This window comes from Trichomycterus rosablanca, chromosome 13 (genome assembly GCF_030014385.1).
Source record: "Trichomycterus rosablanca isolate fTriRos1 chromosome 13, fTriRos1.hap1, whole genome shotgun sequence".
NCBI classification, from domain to species: domain Eukaryota; kingdom Metazoa; phylum Chordata; class Actinopteri; order Siluriformes; family Trichomycteridae; genus Trichomycterus; species Trichomycterus rosablanca.
The window spans coordinates 17559523-17578696 of NC_086000.1; the positions used below are offsets into that span (position 1 = coordinate 17559523).

A 19174-nucleotide genomic window follows, 5' to 3' on the forward strand; every position below is an offset into this window, starting at 1 on the left:
TTATAATAATAACAGTAATAATAATAAAAGATTAGTTAGGTATACATTATAATAATAACAGTAATAATAAAAGATTAGTTAGGTATACATTATAATAATAACAGTAATAATAAAAGATTAGTTAGGTTAAATTTTAAATTAATATATGATTCATTTAAAATGGTTTAAGAGAAAATGTATTTTTAATACAGTGACTCCAGATCTATACACTCTGAATAGACAATACAATATGAATAGACAAACTGAACACTTTCAGCCTTTTAAATGACTATCAGCTGACTAACATAACTACAGTTTCAGTAGTGTTATTGACGGCTAGCTAAGGCTTGATGTCATACTCCCAAGCCCTACTGGCATGACTCAATACAATTAGCATGTAACCCCGCTAGCAAATACAGTGTGTGTGGCCCTTTAAATATTTCCCAGTTTTACTCTTTGTTTACACAATTGAAGGTGCCGCCTCAGCCCGTATCGCGTTTAGATTGCGCCACGGGAGGGAGAAAGAGTTATAAAGGTTGAGGCTCTTTCATAAACAGCAAGTCTTGTGACGGAAATAATTTCCCCACAGTTCAATAAACATATCGTAATGCTACATAACGTACTGTATGTGAGAGTAATATTGTGTACTTAGATAGCTCTTTACATTTTATAAAACCTTCCCCCCCTGTGTAAAGTAGGCGAGAGTAAGTGGTATGTTCCACCCCCTGCTGTGTAGCTTAATGTTTTTCCACTTCGCAGCTTGAGAGGACAGGAAAGCGAAAAGTTAGTCGCGTTTTAACTTCTCGAAATGTTTTATAAACACACTATCTTAAGTCTTATTTTAAACCATAAGGAAACTTGAGCTGGATAGAAGCGAAAAATGGCCGCTAGCCGCGTCCTTTGAAGTATTTCTTCCTGTGATCTTTTTTTCGCTGGACTGGAGCCACTCTCTCGATGCAGACCGAACAGCAGCAGCAGATTATTGAAGTGAGCAGCCTCATGTTTTCATCCGGACACGAGGAAACCTGCTCGCTCACCAAAGAGCCTGTAAAGTACGGGGAACTGGTGGTTCTGGGGTGAGTTCCTCTCTCATTTATATCTGGGTGTAAGTCGAAGTTAATCAGTCTGTTTGATCTGATATCATTTCTAAGTTCGTGATGGGAACTGTGTTTATTTGTACTGTAGAACTCCCCTTCTGTCGAAATCCAGCCGATCACGTTACTCTAGAATTGAAACACGTGCTTTCGACGCGGGAACACACCGGAGGGACTTAAGGCTATCACAGGACATTAATCACTCATCCACACCTAGGGGTGATGTAGAATAGACAATCCACATAATGACATGTTACTAGAAGGGTCTATGATACAGAGGACACAGATTAAGCCCAAGGAGAATATGCCAATCTCCCTTCAAGCTTGTTGGAAATGATAAACGTCAGGTCTTCCATCAACATGTATGTTTGGTGATGAAGGGAACATTTTAAAAGTATTAAAAAATCTAAGAATGATAAGTCTAAAATTGTCCATAAAATTATGTGGGACAACCAACAAAAACTGCCTTTTATTATGGTATGTTTTATAATGAAGTTCCCAAGTGGCTTTTGTGGTGCAGTGTTCCAAACATAAACCATTAAAAGTTGGTTTAGTTCAGGTGGTGTGATCCTTTGCCATTTCCCCACTGTGGGACTAATAAAGGATTGTATTATCTTATCTTGATACACTCAAATCCTCAGAATGGTACATGTTGACTATTTTGGTTTACATATGTATTTAATTTTTTTAAATTATAAACTTGTATTGATATTTTTCAGTGGTAAAATACATTTACTTTTTTGAATTTACCATGAATTTTGGCATATCACCTGACACCAACCAGTGATAGACCTTTTATGTGATTAATAAATCACATTAAGTATGTTTATATGCACCCTAATAAATCACCTAATAATCATTGTCTGTAATCTAAGTGCTGGTGTTGAAGCATAGAAATACATTGGAATTGATTTTGGTTTTTCAATAGTCAATATGCACGTGTTGTTTCTTTACTAACTACTAACATAACTAGTTATTACATTTAAATTACAATCAAATTTCAATACACTGAATTAAAGGTGGGGCAATGTAATATCTTTTACATTAATACTGGTGTATGTTTTTAAATAGGACAGGACTCATGATTAGTCACAATATTGTGATGTAGCCCCACATGACTTGTGCATTACTTGTGAGGGGAAATGAAGGTTTTACTATTGGCTGCGGAAGCTTCGTAAAACCTTCTTTTAATCATGATTGCAAAAATTTCTTACATCTTTTGGATGATATTTAAAGGCCATATTGCTCGTACCTACACAGAACAAACTGCATTTTGTATTCATTTATTTCAGACTTTTTACTATCATTTTAGAACTCTAATTAAAGCATTTAAACAATGTTTGTTTTTTTACAAAAATGCAAATATTGTTCTGATTGTTAAAGCAAATGTTACACTAAATACCATTTTTGATATACATATCACAGTAAGCCAACACACCAAATGTTATGTAAGGCTAGCAAATGTGTTTGTATACTGACCAAGCCCTCTGACCTGGAAGAATTTCAAGGTGTCTGATTTAGCAGCTGCTGTTGTTTACTCAATTACATTATTTCTTTACCACTCACCCTGCTCGACACTAACTCAGGAACTCCCACGGCAATTCAGGGATTTAGAGGAATTCGGAAGTCCACCCACATTTTTCCCCCTATTTCCTCTCCTGTGGTCTGCCTGTTATTTCTCTGTTCAACTGTACATCAAAGTTATTTGATGGAACTCTGAGACCCGGCTGCAGGCTGAGAGTTTTTTATATACCATTGTAAACTGTACTTGAAATACAGGTCCTGAAGCTCATTAAATTATAGTGCAATGGAAAAAAAGCCCTTCTGCAGTTTTGTGGTTGTTTTGTTGGCTTACTGGGACTAATTTTAGGCATAGGCTAGAAATAGCCAAGAGCAGGTAACACTTGGGTGGTAGGAATGGACAGTATGGCAGTGCGCCCTGTGGTGATAATATTGCGCAATATTAACATGATTATTTCTGAGCATTGAGGCTATCACAGATGCTGTTTTTTTATATAACTCACTTTCACAGATGATCGGATGTAAAATGTATTATGACCCTCCTAATCAAATAAAGTATAAACAGTTTTTGCCATATTGCCCATCTCTGTTAGCTAGTTTAATGAGTTTTTTCGTAAAATGTGTTGTGTTGGAAACTCTCTAGCTGAAGTAAAACTGTGGGTTTGGTAAAAGTATAGGCATTTTTGGCTCTGAACCTCATTCTGCTGTAATAAATTGTAGGTCAGATTAGTGGTTTAATTCATTTACACTATTCCCCCAATATGGCCTATATTTTTCTCTTAGTTTTATGCATTAGGTACAAATGGTACCAACGTTTTCAGATGCAAAATGTTTCATATTCATATCCAAAATATCTTTAAGCGTATTGCCTTGTATGTAAAACATACTAGATCCTAACTCCACCCAGCTTTATCAAAAGTGCACTTTAATCACAACTACTCATGTTTATTTTAGATGTGTTGGAAACACTGTTCTAATTTGTTTCTGTAGAATATGGTTTGGTATAGAGCCTTTGTATAAAAAAGCTTAAGAAAGGACAGCGTGACTGGTGTAAAAATACACCATTATCAGTAAAATGAATCAAGGGTGTATTTTACACTCTAAAGACGGTTGTTTTTCCATCCAGCTGAACAAAACCACATGATATGATATGTGAATACGTATATACAGTACGTGCAATCTAAATGTTATAATTCTGCCTATATATTTCACTTTTTGATACACACTTGCTTAGCTAAACTTCATTAAATGGTATTCCTCATCCTTGTGTCTGTTTTTCAGTTGCCATATTAGCCATGTCATTGGCTAGTGATTGACTCTGGAATGTATTTACAAGAACGTGTTGCATTTTCTTAACTGATTCAGGACACAAGCTTCAAATCAGTACCAGGCATTCACTCTCATGCAAAGCTTCCCTCTACTTACTAGCAGTGCCAGGCTCAAGCCCTGGCACACTCAGGCACATGAAAAAGAGGCTGGGGCTGAATGACTGTATTATTGATCAGGGCACAGGAACCCGGTCTCTTCAGTGTCCTGCTGTGTCTGTTCATTGTTCTCACTGGTCTGACTAGCTTTATTGATGGCTTCTTGTGTGACCCTACTGGCCTGTTAAAGAAAACACCTCTAGTAGACCTTTTTGTATCCTGTCTGACTGATCTCTGTGGGTGGAACAGAGGAAAAGGGATCTCTCTGACTCATTCTTAGCGACTGCAGTGTCCTATTGCTTGTTTTCGAAATGGCCACACAAACAGCCACCTTTAACCTCAGTCATCTGAGAATGGCTGATGAGGTTTTTCTCGTGTATTTGCAAACGGAACTTAATGGCTTTTAATTTAAGATAAAAGAGATAAATGGGTATTTTAGACGTGTTAGTGTTGAATACAGTCGTAACCTCTTTAGATATTTAATTTTGGTTTCACTAAATGTTTGTGCATTTTGTTGCCAGTGCCACCCATTTGTGATCCAAGTTTGTTGTTTATTGAGCCGACTCTCTGCAAGCAGGTTACGCCAAAGGCTTAGTGAGGTTGTGCTTGATAAGGTATTCCAGTATTCCAGGTTATTCCAGTAGTATTGTAGAAGGTTTGCGTCTCTTTATTCAACATTTAAGACGTTTACAGCATATGACAGAGAAGCCTGTAGACTAGCCTGTATTAGAAACCAATCCTCTTCTCCTCAATGTTTGCATATTTATCAAACATAGACATGGAAGCAGTGTTGCAAATCACACACTAGTTCACTAAATGGTAAAGTGCTCCACTAATTTATGTAATTTGGGCCACAGCTGAACTTCTTTCATTTTTCTGTGCAGTTATTGAAATTAATTAATTAATTACACTATAAAAACCTTTCATTTACGCATTAATTCGGCACTCGGTTGGCGCAGTGGTAAAAGATGCTAACCTACTACTGTTGAGATCCATAATTTGAACAGTGCAATTGGGTGGTCAGGCATCTACACTGACATGATTGGTTCTGTCCTGGGGGGTGGCCGAACAGCCTAGCCATTGGAAGGTGCACTCTCGGTCCCTGTCCCAAGCCCAGATAAAAAAACAAGGAGGGTTGCATCATGAAGGTCATCTTTGGCGTAAAAACTGTGCCAAATCAATTTTGAGGACATTGAAACAGTTGGTGCTGAGAAAGGATACTGATTGGACTCTTTGACCCACACTAAACTCATTGTCATGTTTATGGAACCTGATTAAGATTCCTTGTGTATTGGGAACTGGTGCATTATCATAATAAGAAAAGCCATAAAGGTCCTGGTCAGCAACAACACTAATAGGCTGTGGTATTCAAACGATGCCTGATTGGTATTAATAGGTCCAGTGTATGCCAGTAAATCATTCCGGATAGCAAATCCACCACTACTACCACCAACACCCTGTACTGTTGACCCACATCATTTCGAATTTATTGATTTATCTAGGAGTCCATAGACCACACTATCTACACGTTGCTGCAAAAGCTGTGCTCTTTTATCTTTTATCTGTGACTTAGCAGGCGGCACGGTGTAGTCTCAGATTACTTTTCTTGGCTGACAGGAGTAGAATACAGTGTGTTCAGAGATGTTTTTTGCTTACCACGATTGTAAAGAGTGGTTATTGAGTAGCCTTTCTGTCAGCTTGAACTAGTCTGGCTAGCCCTGTTTGACGTTTCCACCAACAAGATGTTTCTTCCTGCAGAACTGAAATGATGTACAGGTCCTTCTAAAAAAATTAGCATATTGTGATAAAGTTCATTATTTTCCATAATGTAATGATAAAAATTAAACTTTCATATATTTTAGATTCATTGCACACCAACTGAAATATTTCAGGTCTTTTATTGTTTTAATACTGATGATTTTGGCATACAGCTCATGAAAACCCAAAATTCCTATCTCAAAAAATTTGCATATCATGAAAAGGTTCTCTAAACGAGCTATTAACCTAATCATCTGAATCAACGAATTAACTCTAAACACCTGCAAAAGATTCCTGAGGCTTTTAAAAACTCCCAGCCTGGTTCATTACTCAAAACTGCAATCATGGGTAAGACTGCCGACCTGACTGCTGTCCAGAAGGCCATCATTGACACCCTCAAGCAAGAGGGTAAGACACAGAAAGAAATTTCTGAACGAATAGGCTGTTCCCAGAGTGCTGTATCAAGGCACCTCAGTGGGAAGTCTGTGGGAAGGAAAAAGTGTGGCAGAAAACGCTGCACAACGAGAAGAGGTGACCGGACCCTGAGGAAGATTGTGGAGAAGGGCCGATTCCAGACCTTGGGGGACCTGCGGAAGCAGTGGACTGAGTCTGGAGTAGAAACATCCAGAGCCACCGTGCACAGGCGTGTGCAGGAAATGGGCTACAGGTGCCGCATTCCCCAGGTCAAGCCACTTTTGAACCAGAAACAGCGGCAGAAGCGCCTGACCTGGGCTACAGAGAAGCAGCACTGGACTGTTGCTCAGTGGTCCAAAGTACTGTTTTCGGAAATCAAGGTGCCAGAGTCTGGAGGAAGACTGGGGAGAAGGAAATGCCAAAATGCCTGAAGTCCAGTGTCAAGTACCCACAGTCAGTGATGGTCTGGGGTGCCATGTCAGCTGCTGGTGTTGGTCCACTGTGTTTTATCAAGGGCAGGGTCAAGGCAGCTAGCTATCAGGAGATTTTGGAGCACTTCATGCTTCCATCTGCTGAAAAGCTTTATGGAGATGAAGATTTCATTTTTCAGCACGACCTGGCACCTGCTCACAGTGCCAAAACCACTGGTGAATGGTTTACTGACCATGGTATTACTGTGCTCAATTGGCCTGCCAACTCTCCTGACCTGAACCCCATAGAGAATCTGTGGGATATTGTGAAGAGAAAGTTGAGAGACACAAGACCCAACACTCTGGATGAGCTTAAGGCCGCTATCGAAGCATCCTGGGCCTCCATAACACCTCAGCAGTGCCACAGGCTGATTGCCTCCATGCCACGCCGCATTGAAGCAGTCATTTCTGCAAAAGGATTCCCGACCAAGTATTGAGTGCATAACTGAACATAATTATTTGAAGGTTGACTTTTTTTGTATTAAAAACACTTTTCTTTTATTGGTCGGATGAAATATGCTAATTTTTTGAGATAGGAATTTTGGGTTTTCATGAGCTGTATGCCAAAATCATCAGTATTAAAACAATAAAAGACCTGAAATATTTCAGTTGGTGTGCAATGAATCTAAAATATATGAAAGTTTAATTTTTATCATTACATTATGGAAAATAATGAACTTTATCACAATATGCTAATTTTTTGAGAAGGACCTGTATATTAAATCACATTTGTGTATGGTTTATATGACCACATGTTCCTCCGACATGTGTCCAATCTGTGACCACTTTCTAATTCTCACAAACTTGAATTTGTACAGTTACTCTCCTCGTCACTGGCTCGAATGCATGAGCCATTGTGTTTCTTTCGAATTTCCTCAAAACACCGTTCAGTTTCATCTACTGCCATGAAGCAGCTAGCACTTACTGCAACTTCTTGTTGCAACTGCAAAATGGCGGCAAACAAGGACGTAAGCATAAGCATTTTTTTCTCCTAAATAAATCCTAACGCACTTCCACTGTACAAAACCTGTCAAAATTAGGGTGTTTCATGTCCCCTTTATTTAAGGTGTTTTTTTTTTATATAAATAATTGCCCAAATCTGTTTTAGTGTGGATGTCAACATGGATTTTATGTTCCTTTCATGTTCTTAACCTTGTGTAGGTTTATTCATGTGTGCACAAATGCCTATTCCCCAGCAAAACTGGTCTCTGGTGCATCTGTGTCTAATCTTAAGAATGTTCTTGATGTTTAGATTTATGGCAGACGGGAAATCTCAGCGTTTGGATCATCTTGAATAATCATTTGGGATTATTTTAACAAAACATATGATATCCCCTCTTTCAGTGTGGCTTGTTTGTTTCTTTGCGAGCTGTTGGAACATGTAAGACTAGGGTTCTAGTTCTGGTCCTGACTGGATGACAGGTGATTTTAACCATTTCCACAGATGATTGGAGGAAAACTCTAGCAGTCTGTCTGGTTAAGGTTCAGGGAGAAGTGATTATATATGGATAGTTAAGTGGGCAAACAATTCCACAAAGATTTCCTTTACATACATTGCTCAGGCTCCGTCTTCTCTTGTTGACTTGCAAAGTATCTCAAGGCTTGCACATGTTTAGTCTAAAGGGTGTCACCAGTGACCTGTATTCCTGCTGCCACGCCCCTCTACCTGAGACAGCTTTTGCACTAACAGCTGCTGGACATTGTGAGGTATTAATGGGCGAGTCATATGTAGAATTAATTCTTACCTCTGTTGAATTAATTCTCGACTGTTTTTCTCAAGGACTGCCATCAGCGTTTGGTAAGAACTGGCATACTGGTAAGAAAGTGTGGCTTTAGGCTCATGAATCTTAATCATGTTTTATTTATTTCATTAGATCAATAATACTACTTTTTAAATCCAGGGTTTGAATTCTAAGCAGTGCTGTTGACACAGACATGAATGTGCCTAAACTAACCCTAGCCATTGAGCCATTGGTTGCTAAAATGCATGGCTTTGCGATTAAACCGGGGACACTGAAAGCCATACAGCACCAATGAATAGCAAACAGGAAAATGTCTAAATCTTTGAGCACTGCCATTTACTAGAGTTGTTGTGTAAGACCTCCGGTCAGCCACTTCCGTTTTGGGTACATGTTTGGATCTCAGTATCTTTTGGTGTTAGCAGTGTTGTTTTAAAGTCGACTCACTCTGAGTGACTGCTGGCTTCTTTCTTGCTATCCTTATTAGCCTTTAGGTGCATAGGTGAACCAGTGACCCGATGGTGTTTAATTCAAAGGTGAAGCATGTTCAAAAAGAGCAACCGTCTATTAGACTGCTAATGAAACACAAGACGGTTCTTTGCCACACATATTTATTGCCCTGTAAATGTATTGCCCTGTTTCCTCTCTAAAAGACCAGTGCTGCTCCCCGTCCCATTTAGGTACACACTGCAACTTGTTGATTCATCATCATCATTCATTTATTTATCCTACCCAAATTATCTTGGTCTGTGTCGAAGTTTGTCTGGTGCCACCTGGAAAAACTGGTAAAAAAAAAAAAGCAGTAATACACCGTAGACAGGATGCCAGTGGGCAGTCCACATTATAGGATTTAGGAGTGGCCAGTCCACCTTGGTCTTTAGGAAACATGTTGTTTGCAGCACCTGATTTACCAGCTACACCACCCTTGTATGTTGATTATGGTGTTTAATGCTAATCAAGGTACTGGCATCCTCCAGGAAGCTGTAATCAGACCCCAAACATTACTGGGCTTGTTTAAGATTGCTGCTGGGATTATTATAGTGTTTGTTTGGCGTTGTAAAATTGCAGCATCCTTCCAGCATGCCTTAATTGGTCAATGATAGTTTTCTGATTGGATATCAGATGATATTCATTGCCTAAGCAACCATTATTTTTTGAAGGCATCATGTATTTAAAATCTTTTAAATGTTTATTTTCTCAGTGCAATGGTACATTTAGCTCCTGTTCTTTATTTTCATAGTGAAAATATAGTGTTCACATTTGTGTCTCTGTATTTATTGGACTTAATAAAAGTGCTCTGTAATGTAGGTGGCTAAGTACACGCTTTACATTCAACAACTCTCATGGCTAATGGTTGGTTCCAGCAACAGAGATTGAAATGTCCTATTTACAGTACTTACCTTTACTAAACCTGAACCGATCACTAAACCTGAATCGTACTTACCTCCACTAAACCTTCACTACTAAGCCACCTGCAATGCCTAAAGTTAGTCTAAAAATCATTGTAGTGCTAACAATCAAACAATGGTGGAGTTACTTGATTTTTCCCCCAGACCACAGTTCAGTTATTTGGTGCATGCTAGAGTGTGCGCTGGACTGTTCACACCTGTCACAACAAACCAAACTAAGAAAAAGCCTGGTTTACATTCTTCATCAGAATTGCTTTGGAGAACCACCCAAAACAAACTTTTAAAGTCTGGAGCTGGATCCTATTTTTCATTTTCGATAATGTACTGATATAAAAACAGGTGAATCAGTTCTTACATTCTGAGAATAACATGTCAGCTTTTTGTAAGCAAGTTATTAGCAGATTAAGTCTTGAGTAATACTGGCATGCTTTAAGACTTTGTCCCATGACCATGTAAAAGATTTGTCATATAGGTCAGAAAAGGGGAAAAGCTCACAGCTCAAAGCTTATGCATCTATAAAGCGTGGAAGCATGAAGTGGAAGTATAGTAACAATAGGTAGAGGTTCTCACTATGCTGTCTGATCCTGCACGTTAACAGAGACTTGGTTATTGCCGTGTTCTCAATGACAAGTCAACTGTCTGTGCATTGTTGGACAAGATACTTCAGAACTATTCTTGACTTTATTTACTTTTTAGTGGCTGGCTGCTAGAATGACAATGCACAGCAACATGAGTCCTGGGAACTGGGTTTGATCTTTTACTTCACTGGGGAGTTTTTGTGGCACTACTGGTTTACTCTGTATTTATATTCAGATTTGCCCTGTTCTGATGGATTCTTGGTGAAAGGTCAGACTTGAAGGTACAGTGGGGACAAAAAGTATTTAGTCAGCCACTGATTGTGCAAGTTCTCCTACTTAGAAAGATGAAAGAGGTGTGTAATTTTCATCATAGGTACACTTCAACTATGAGAGACAAAATGAGAAAAAAAATCCAGGAAATCACATTGTAGGATTTCCGACGAGTTGAGTTTTTACCAAAAAGTTCCATTTTGGTTTCATCTGACCACATGATATTCTCCCAATCCTCTTCTGGATCATCCATATGCTCTCTGGCAAACTTCAGATGGGCCTGGACATGTACTGGCTTAAGCAGGGGGACACGCCTGGCACTGCAGGATTTGAGTCCCTCTCGGCGTAGTGTGTTACTGATGGTAGCCTTTGTTACTTTGGTCCCAGGTCCCGGGTCCTGCAGGTCATTCATCATGTCCCCCCGTGTAGTTCTGGGATTTTTGCTCATCGTTCTCATGATCATTTTGACCCCACGGGATGAGATCTTGCGTGGGGCCCCAGATCGAGGGAGATTATCAATGGTCTTGTATGTCTTCCATTTTCTTACAATTGCTCCCACAGTTGATTTATTCACACCAACCTGCTTGCCTATTGTAGATTCACTCTTCCCAGCCTGGTGCAGGTCTACAATTTTCTTCCTGGTGTCCTTCGACAGCTCTTTGGTCTTGGCCATGGTTGAGTTTTGAGTCTGACTGTTTGAGGCTGTGGACAGGTGTCTTTTATACAGATAACGAGGTCAAACAGGTGCCATTAATACAGGTAACAAGTGGAGGACAGAAGAGCTTCTTAAAGAAGAAGTTACAGGTCTGTGAGAGCCAGAAATCTTGTTTGTGGGTGACCAAATACTTATTTTCCACCATAATTTACAAATAAATTCTTTAAAAATCCTACAATGTGATTTCCTGGATTTTTTTTTCTCATTTTGTATCTCATTGTTGAAGTGTACCTATGATGAAAATTACAGACCTCTCTCATCTTTCTAAGTAGGAGAACTTGCACAATCAGTGGCTGACTAAATACTTTTTGCCCCACTGTATAATGAACAAAAATGTACGCTCACCTAATGTGTGGGGATCCCGGACGAGCCCCCAGCCTTACAAAAAGGTAGATTGTCTACTGCATGAATGGATTGTGTTGGGTTGCCAAGCTATCCAGGGTTTGTTCCACATTGGGTGTAGTGGTAATAAATAAGGGTACTTTACACCAAATCAGTTTGAAAACACTGAGTTCTATGCACACTAGACACATTCCAACATTGATACATAAATACATTGAAGGACACAATACATACATTCCTGTACAATGAAGGATTGAAAATGTGCACACTAAGGAAAATAAAACCATGTATCAACGTTGTTCTGCTATTTGTATAATAAATAGTTGCTACTTGATTAAAAAAGTTATGATGCTACTACTTTTTCACTTTTCAGTGCTTCACAGGGTGCAGAATAAAAATGCACATAGCAGTTGGGCAGTAAGTTCATACCTTTGTGTTCTCTGAAAAGTCTCACCCGTAACTATTTAAATTGCTGATTTAAAGGCTTTAAACTCCTTTTCAGTATGAAAACATGAACTGGGTTAAAGTTACAAAAAAACAGGAAGTTTCTCATAGTTTATTATAATGCTAGAGGGATGTTAGTACTTTCCCAGATCAAGTTCTTTCCGCTACCAATAAAGTATTTCATAACATTTTTATCATGGATTAATAATCAGTCCCAGCATTTGTGGTAAATGCTGTTGACAGAACATTTGAAGGACATTTTGCATCTAATAAAGACATTGTGCATAACATGTTTAGTATGGGCAAGTCTTAAGGGTATGGAAACTCAATTTCTTCTCTTAATCATACACAGCTACAACGGATCTCTCCCCAATGGAGACCGAGGAAGAAGACGGAGTCGTTTTGCCCTCTACAAGCGAGCCAAGGCCAACGGCGTCAAACCCAGCACTGTACACTTTCTCAACAACCCACAGGCTAGCAAGGTAAGCCACAAGGCAACCCTTTTTCTGAAGGTTTTACTCATGGCCAGCAAAAGCAGAGTAAGTAGATTGACTTAATGCTATAATGATTACTCCTAAGTACCACAGAAACCGAGGTTAGCATTCCCAGCTGCGAAATATCTGGAACATTGCTAACAAGCTGTTGAAAGCCAGCTGTTTTGCTGCTTGTCAGGAGGTCTTGTTGGCTTTCCCTCGTCTCTTTCAGTGGTGGGTGTGTCACATTGGAATCCAGCTTCTGTCAGATTTGCTTAAGGGCTTTGTATGGCATGCAAATGTTAATAAAGGAGAAGTAAAACATTGACTGCAGCTGTTTAATCCCAGCTGAACTTTTCATGAATTGTTGGCCTGTGTTACAAATATGTATTCGGGGACATAGATTCCCCTCTGCCCTCCGTTTTGTCTGTTTTATAAAGAGCTTCTGTCTGACTTGCTGTTGTGGTCCTTCAGTTAACAAAAGACCAAAGTATTTATCCAAGAAGTTCCTTCTTAGTGATAAATAAATATGTACATTTACATGTACAAACCCAATTCCAAACGTTGGGACAGTAAAAGATATGTAAATAAAACAGATAGCAATTATTTAACAAATTTATTTGGCAGTTGTAGCCTAGCGGTTAAGGTACTGGACTAGTAATTTAAAGGTCGCTGGTTCAAGCCCCACCACTACCAGGTTGCCACTGTTGGGCCCTTGAGCAAGGCCCTTAACCCTCAATTGCTTAGATAATATACTGTCACAGTACTGTAAGTCGCTTTGGATAAAAATGTCTGCTAAATGCCAAAAATGTAAATGTAAATTACATTCGGGGCAAGGGCAGGATTAACAGGCTACATTCCTGTTTCTTTTATTGATGTTTTGTGATTGGGAACTAAATGCAGCAATTGTTGTGATTTCTGTTCCATACTTGCTTTATATAAAACGTTATCTGCTCAACAGTCCAGGGTCTCTGTTGTCGTATATTTTTGCTTTATAATGTGCTACTCATTTTTAATGAGAAAGAGGTCTGGACTGCAGGCAGACCAGTTTAACACCAGCACTCACTCATGACAAAGCCACACTGCTGTAGCACATGCAGAATGCGACTTGGCATTGTCTTACTGAATCAAGCAGGGACGTCCCAGTAAAACATGTATAAATGGCAAAAAGTGCTCCTTTACAGATGTGTATGTGAATTCAATGCTTAACATGAATCTATAGATTGGCACACTGTCTAATGTGCGTTCCTGTACAGTGTTTCAGGATGCCACAAGTCCAGTGCATCATTAATCACAATGAAGCAGTCAGTGGAAACAGAACAACTGAATGACAGAGACCCTACATTATGCCAAATAAAAGTATTACTGTTTACATAAGCACTTGAGTAATCAGATAACCACCCAAATCTGATGATAATTTAGTTATTAGTGTGAATGTAAACACAGTCATTTAAAAAGTTTTAGTTCCCTTTTAAAAGACCAGAGTAGAGAAATGACCAAGGTAAATACATACAGTGGGGGAAATAAGTATTTGATCCCCTGCTGATTTTGTAAGTTTACCCCCTTACAAAGACTTGAACAGTCTATAATTTTTATGGAAGGTTTATTTTAACAGAGAGACACAGAATATCAACAAAAAATCCAGAAAAAAAACATTAAATAAAAGTTATAAATTAATTTGTATTTAATTAAGGGAAATAAGTATTTGATCCCCTACCAACCAGCAAGAATTCTGACCCTCACAGACCGGTTATGTGCACAAAAGGCACACAAAATAGTCCTGTCCCTGTATAAAAGACTCCTGTCACAGAATCAGTTTCTTCCATTCAAATCTCTTGACCACCATGGGCAAGACCAAAGAGCTATCAAAGGACGTCAGGGACAAGATTGTAGACCTGCACAAGACTGGAATGGGCTACAAGACCATCAGCAAGAAGCTTGGTGAGAAAGAGACCACTGTTGGTGCGATCATTCGAAAATGGAAGAAATACAAGATCACAGTCAATCACCCTCACTCTGGAGCTCCATGCAAGATCTCACCTGGTGGGGTAAGAATGATTCTGAGAAAGGTGAGGTCAGTCCAGTATTACACGGGAGGAGCTTGTCAATGATCTCAAGGGAGCTGGGAGCACAGTCACCAAGAAAACCATTAGTAACACACTTCACCGTAATGGATTGAGATCCTGCAGTGCCCGCAAAGTCCCTTTGCTCAAGAAGGCTCATGTACAGGCCCGTCTGAAGTTTGCCAATGAACACCTGAATGATTCAGAGAAAGCTTGGGAGAATGTGATATGGTCAGATGAGACCAAAATTGAGCTCTTTGGCATCAACTCCACTTGCCGTGTTTGGAGGCAAAGAAATGCCCAGTGGGGATGGTGTTCTTGGGGTCATATCCAGCATTTCTCTGCTCCCAGCTCCCTTGAGATCATTGACAAGCTCCTCCCGTGTAATTCTGGACTGACCTCACCTTTCTCAGAATCATTCTTACCCCACCAGGTGAGATCTTGCATGGAGCTCCAGAGTGAGGGTGATTGACTGTGATCTTGTGTTTCTTCCATTTTCGAATTATCGCACCAACAGTGGTCTCTTTCTCACCAAGCTTCTTGCTGATGGTCTTGTAGCCCATTCCAGCCTTGTGCAGGTCTACAATCTTGTCCCTGACGTCCTTTGATAGCTCTTTGGTCTTGCCCATGGTGGTCGAGAGATTTGAACGGAAGAAACTGATTCTGTGACAGGAGTCTTTTATACAGGGACAGGACTAATTTGTGTGCCTCATGTGCACATAACCGGTCTGTGGGGGTCAGAATTCTTGCTGGTTGGTAGGGGATCAAATACTTATTTCCCTTAATTAAATACAAATTAATTTATAACTTTTATTAAAAAATTTTTTCTGGATTTTGTGTTGATATTCTGTCTCTCTCTGTTAAAATAAACCTTCCATAAAAATTATAGACTGTTCAAGTCTTTGTAAGGGGGTAAACTTACAAAATCAGCAGGGGATCAAATACTTATTTCCCCCACTGTATATTGTGTGTAGCTGACATCACTTGTTTCTCCACTTGAAATAGTTTAGCGTTTCTTTTGAAATCCCATTAACACATTAAGTGATTTGAACGTTTTTAAGAGCTCTCTTAGAGAAAGCTATACTAGTGCCTAAGTCCAAAGGTCTTCTAGATGTGGCTGATTGTTCTCTGTGTGGGTTGGGCACGTTGCCAACAGAACACAACCTTCTCTAAGTTATGTCAGGTTACAGCTCAGAATAGCCCCGGAATTCTACCACTTCCATTTTTACACTCTTGACTCCATGGGCCTCCCCAACGTCTTGCTTTCAACCTATGTTGAATCAGAGTCAGGCTTGCATGAGCAGAGGCTTGATATTTTACTTAGTTCATACTAATAAAATCTAGTGATATGACAAGTTCTTTCCAAGAACAGTTATTTGGGAAATATGCTGATTCATCCAAGAACAGTTTGCCTTATTTTTCAAGTAAAAAACAAAAACTGTTCTATGTTTTCCCAGCAAATTAAAGCTGGTATGCATTCTTTTTTGGGAAATGGGTGTTTTATTTGTTGCTGTTGGCCAGTCTGCATTCTTTTCCTGTGCTTAGTCTGGGCTGTGATATACTTTCTCAGACTCACATCTATAAGCCATTAAAAATGAAAGTTGGGTGCCTGGAGCTTTCATTGTTTTTTAGAACAGTAGGACTTTTTGTTAGCTTTTTTAGTCTATCAGACAAAGAGGCAGGCAGTAAACATAAATACATAAAGCGTAAAAGTCTTTCCTTTTGTGATGTGCTGTAAATACATTATATGGCTTAATGTACCAAAAAAGTTAAACAACCCACCAATATTTCTCTTAAACTTTTAATTAGAAATGGAACGATCGATCGGCTATGAATCGGTATCGGCCGATTTTTAATCAAAATATGCTATCGGCGATCGGCCGATATTTCCTAAAAGTAGCCGATCCGATCGTGTGATATATAAAGATCACGTTAAGTTAACAGCTCAGTGGATTGATCCAGACTTTGAGCTACAAAGCACCAACCATCACATCACCATTCATCAACAATCGTACAGAAACCATCGTGAAAGCTCTTCATGACCTAAAATAACATCATTAATGTTGTGCATCATACATACGATGTAATTTTGCTGATTGAAATATTTACTTTATAAAGATAATTCAACCCGGTCACATCTGAGTCGATTCTATCAGCACGTTATATAAACTCCTGGTTCACTTTGGTAAATCGTGAGCGGTTCTTACTTGTGATGTACAGTAGATGAGAACAGAAAACGTTATAGAGCCAATCAGAGGCAAAAGTTTATTCATTATCAAATTCGTTAGTTCAGGATCATCTGCTGAACTTTTAGGATAATCAGAAAACTTTTAGTTCCTTAGACGGAACGAGTCTGACTCGGTTACAGATCTGTGGTAATATCAGTTTAATTAAGCTTTTTAATGTAAGAGAGTCACACAAAATGTTCTGTAGTAGCTGGTGTTTATTTAAAACCACGACATTTAATTAATAACAGTAAACACGGAGAGATAACTGAGAAGAGAAACTTACGCTTCGCGAAAAATGAATCGACTCGTGAATCACTTTAAGCGATACAGTGAACAGATCATTTCTCTTAAAGGCACAAACACACACACACACGCGCGCGCGCTGCTCCGGTTTATCTTCACTGTAAGGCTCTTTTTAAGGTTTTTTCAGACTGAACTGGATAACATTAAACCTGCGTGTGTGTGTGGTCAGTTAGACTAATGAAATATGTCTCCTTGGGGAAAAAAAAATTATTGTTTGATGTACTTTATTTACTGCAAAATTTGCAACCCCCCCCTTCAGCGGAATCGGCCGATATCCCTGAAAGGAGATCGGAATCGGTGCCAAAAACCCCGATCGGTACATCTCTAACCGTAACTGTGCAGTAAAGCCTCATTAAGCCACTGTCTTTATAACGTGTCATAATAGAAAAAACCTGACACTGTGTGATTGTCATATACACCGATCAGGCATAACATTATGACCACCTCCTTGTTTCTACACACACTCTCCATTTTATCAGCTTAACTTACCATATAGAAGCACTTTGTAGTTTTACCGTTACTGACTGTAGTCCATCTGTTTCTCTACATGCTTTTTTTTAGCCTGCTTTCACCCTGTTCTTCAAAGGTCAGGACCCCCACAGAGCAGGTATTATTTGGTTGGTGGATCATTCTCAGCACTGCAGTGACACTGACATGGTGGTGGTGTGTAAGTGTGTGTTGTGCTGGTATGAGTGGATAAGACACAGCGATGCTGATGGAATTTTTAAACACCTCACTGTCACTGCTGGCAAACCAAAAATATCCAGCCAACAGCACCGAGTGGGCAGCATCCTGTGACTACTGATGAAGGTCTAGAAGATGACCAACTCAAACAGCAGCAATAGATGAGCGATCGTCTCTGACTTTACATGTAAAAGGTGGACCAACTAGGTAGGAGTGTGTAATAGAGTGGACAGTGAGTGGACACCGTGTTTAAAAACTCCAGTAGCACTGCTGTCTGATCCACTCATACCAGCACAACACACACTGACACACCACCACCATGTCAGTGTCACTGCAGTGCTGAGAATGATCCACCACCTTAGTAATACCTGCTCTGTGGTGGTCCTGTGGGGGTCCTGACCATTGAGTGAAAGCAGGCTAAAAAAGTATGTAGAGAAATAGATGCACTACAGTGAGAGGTAAGTGGAGCTGATAAAATGGACAGTGAGTGTAGAAACAAGGAGGTGGTTTTAATGTTATGGCTGATCGGTGTATATGACAAATAAGGGCTTCTTCTATTATTCTACTCAGCCTGACCTTACATTTGTACTAATTATAGCATTAAATGGCTCATGGTTTGTCTCTTTTTTGGCATGTAGGAAGCCATTTCTCTGTCAGATTTGTCACTGAGTGATGGTAGGGCCAGTTTGCATAAAATTGACAAACCCCAATTCAATGTGTTGTTTGGTTACTGTGTCACTGGCTGCTGGGGCTGGAAATCCAGCTCTGTGTTGCACTTCTACTGAGGAAATGAATGGTCGCTTGCAGATTTGTTGCTTGGTAGTTTGAACATAGGTTAAAACTGTTCACTACATTCCTACCACCTGACTGGCCACTTCAGCATGACTTTTTTTTACTTACAGGCATAAACTGTGGGTATTTGCTGAAACAATAAAGTAGCGGGTACTAGGGCTGGGCGATTTTCACGATTAATTCGGTTAATTCGCATGAACGTTTTCACCCGATGTTAGAATGTGACAATCGCGATTGTTTACATACTTTATATTTTAATTAAAATACCAACATGTCACGAGTCAGAAACTGAGCAGACGCTCGCGGAATATAAATCAGGGAAAGTTTAATATAAAAAGGGCGAAAACTGTACAAAATCAGGTAGAGTCCAAAACCAGTGAAAACCAAGACAGTAAACGGAAGACAACAAGGATTATACACGGTAACAGTTAGATTCAGTAATAAGGAGCGCAAACACGATCGGCAAAACGAGAC

General features: G+C 39.5%; 1 protein-coding gene across 1 annotated transcript in view; it reads left to right on the forward strand.

Annotated features, from left to right (window-relative positions):
- The first annotated feature begins 830 nt into the window (after positions 1-830).
- peli2 (pellino E3 ubiquitin protein ligase family member 2) overlaps positions 831-19174 on the forward strand; it is a 32580-nt gene continuing 14236 nt past the window's right edge. Inside the window, exons 1-2 of the mRNA XM_063007102.1 lie at positions 831-1055; positions 12510-12639. Of these exons, the coding sequence (XP_062863172.1) occupies positions 934-1055; positions 12510-12639 (252 nt within the window). The 5' untranslated portion in view covers positions 831-933. The remainder of the gene's footprint in view (positions 1056-12509; positions 12640-19174) is intronic.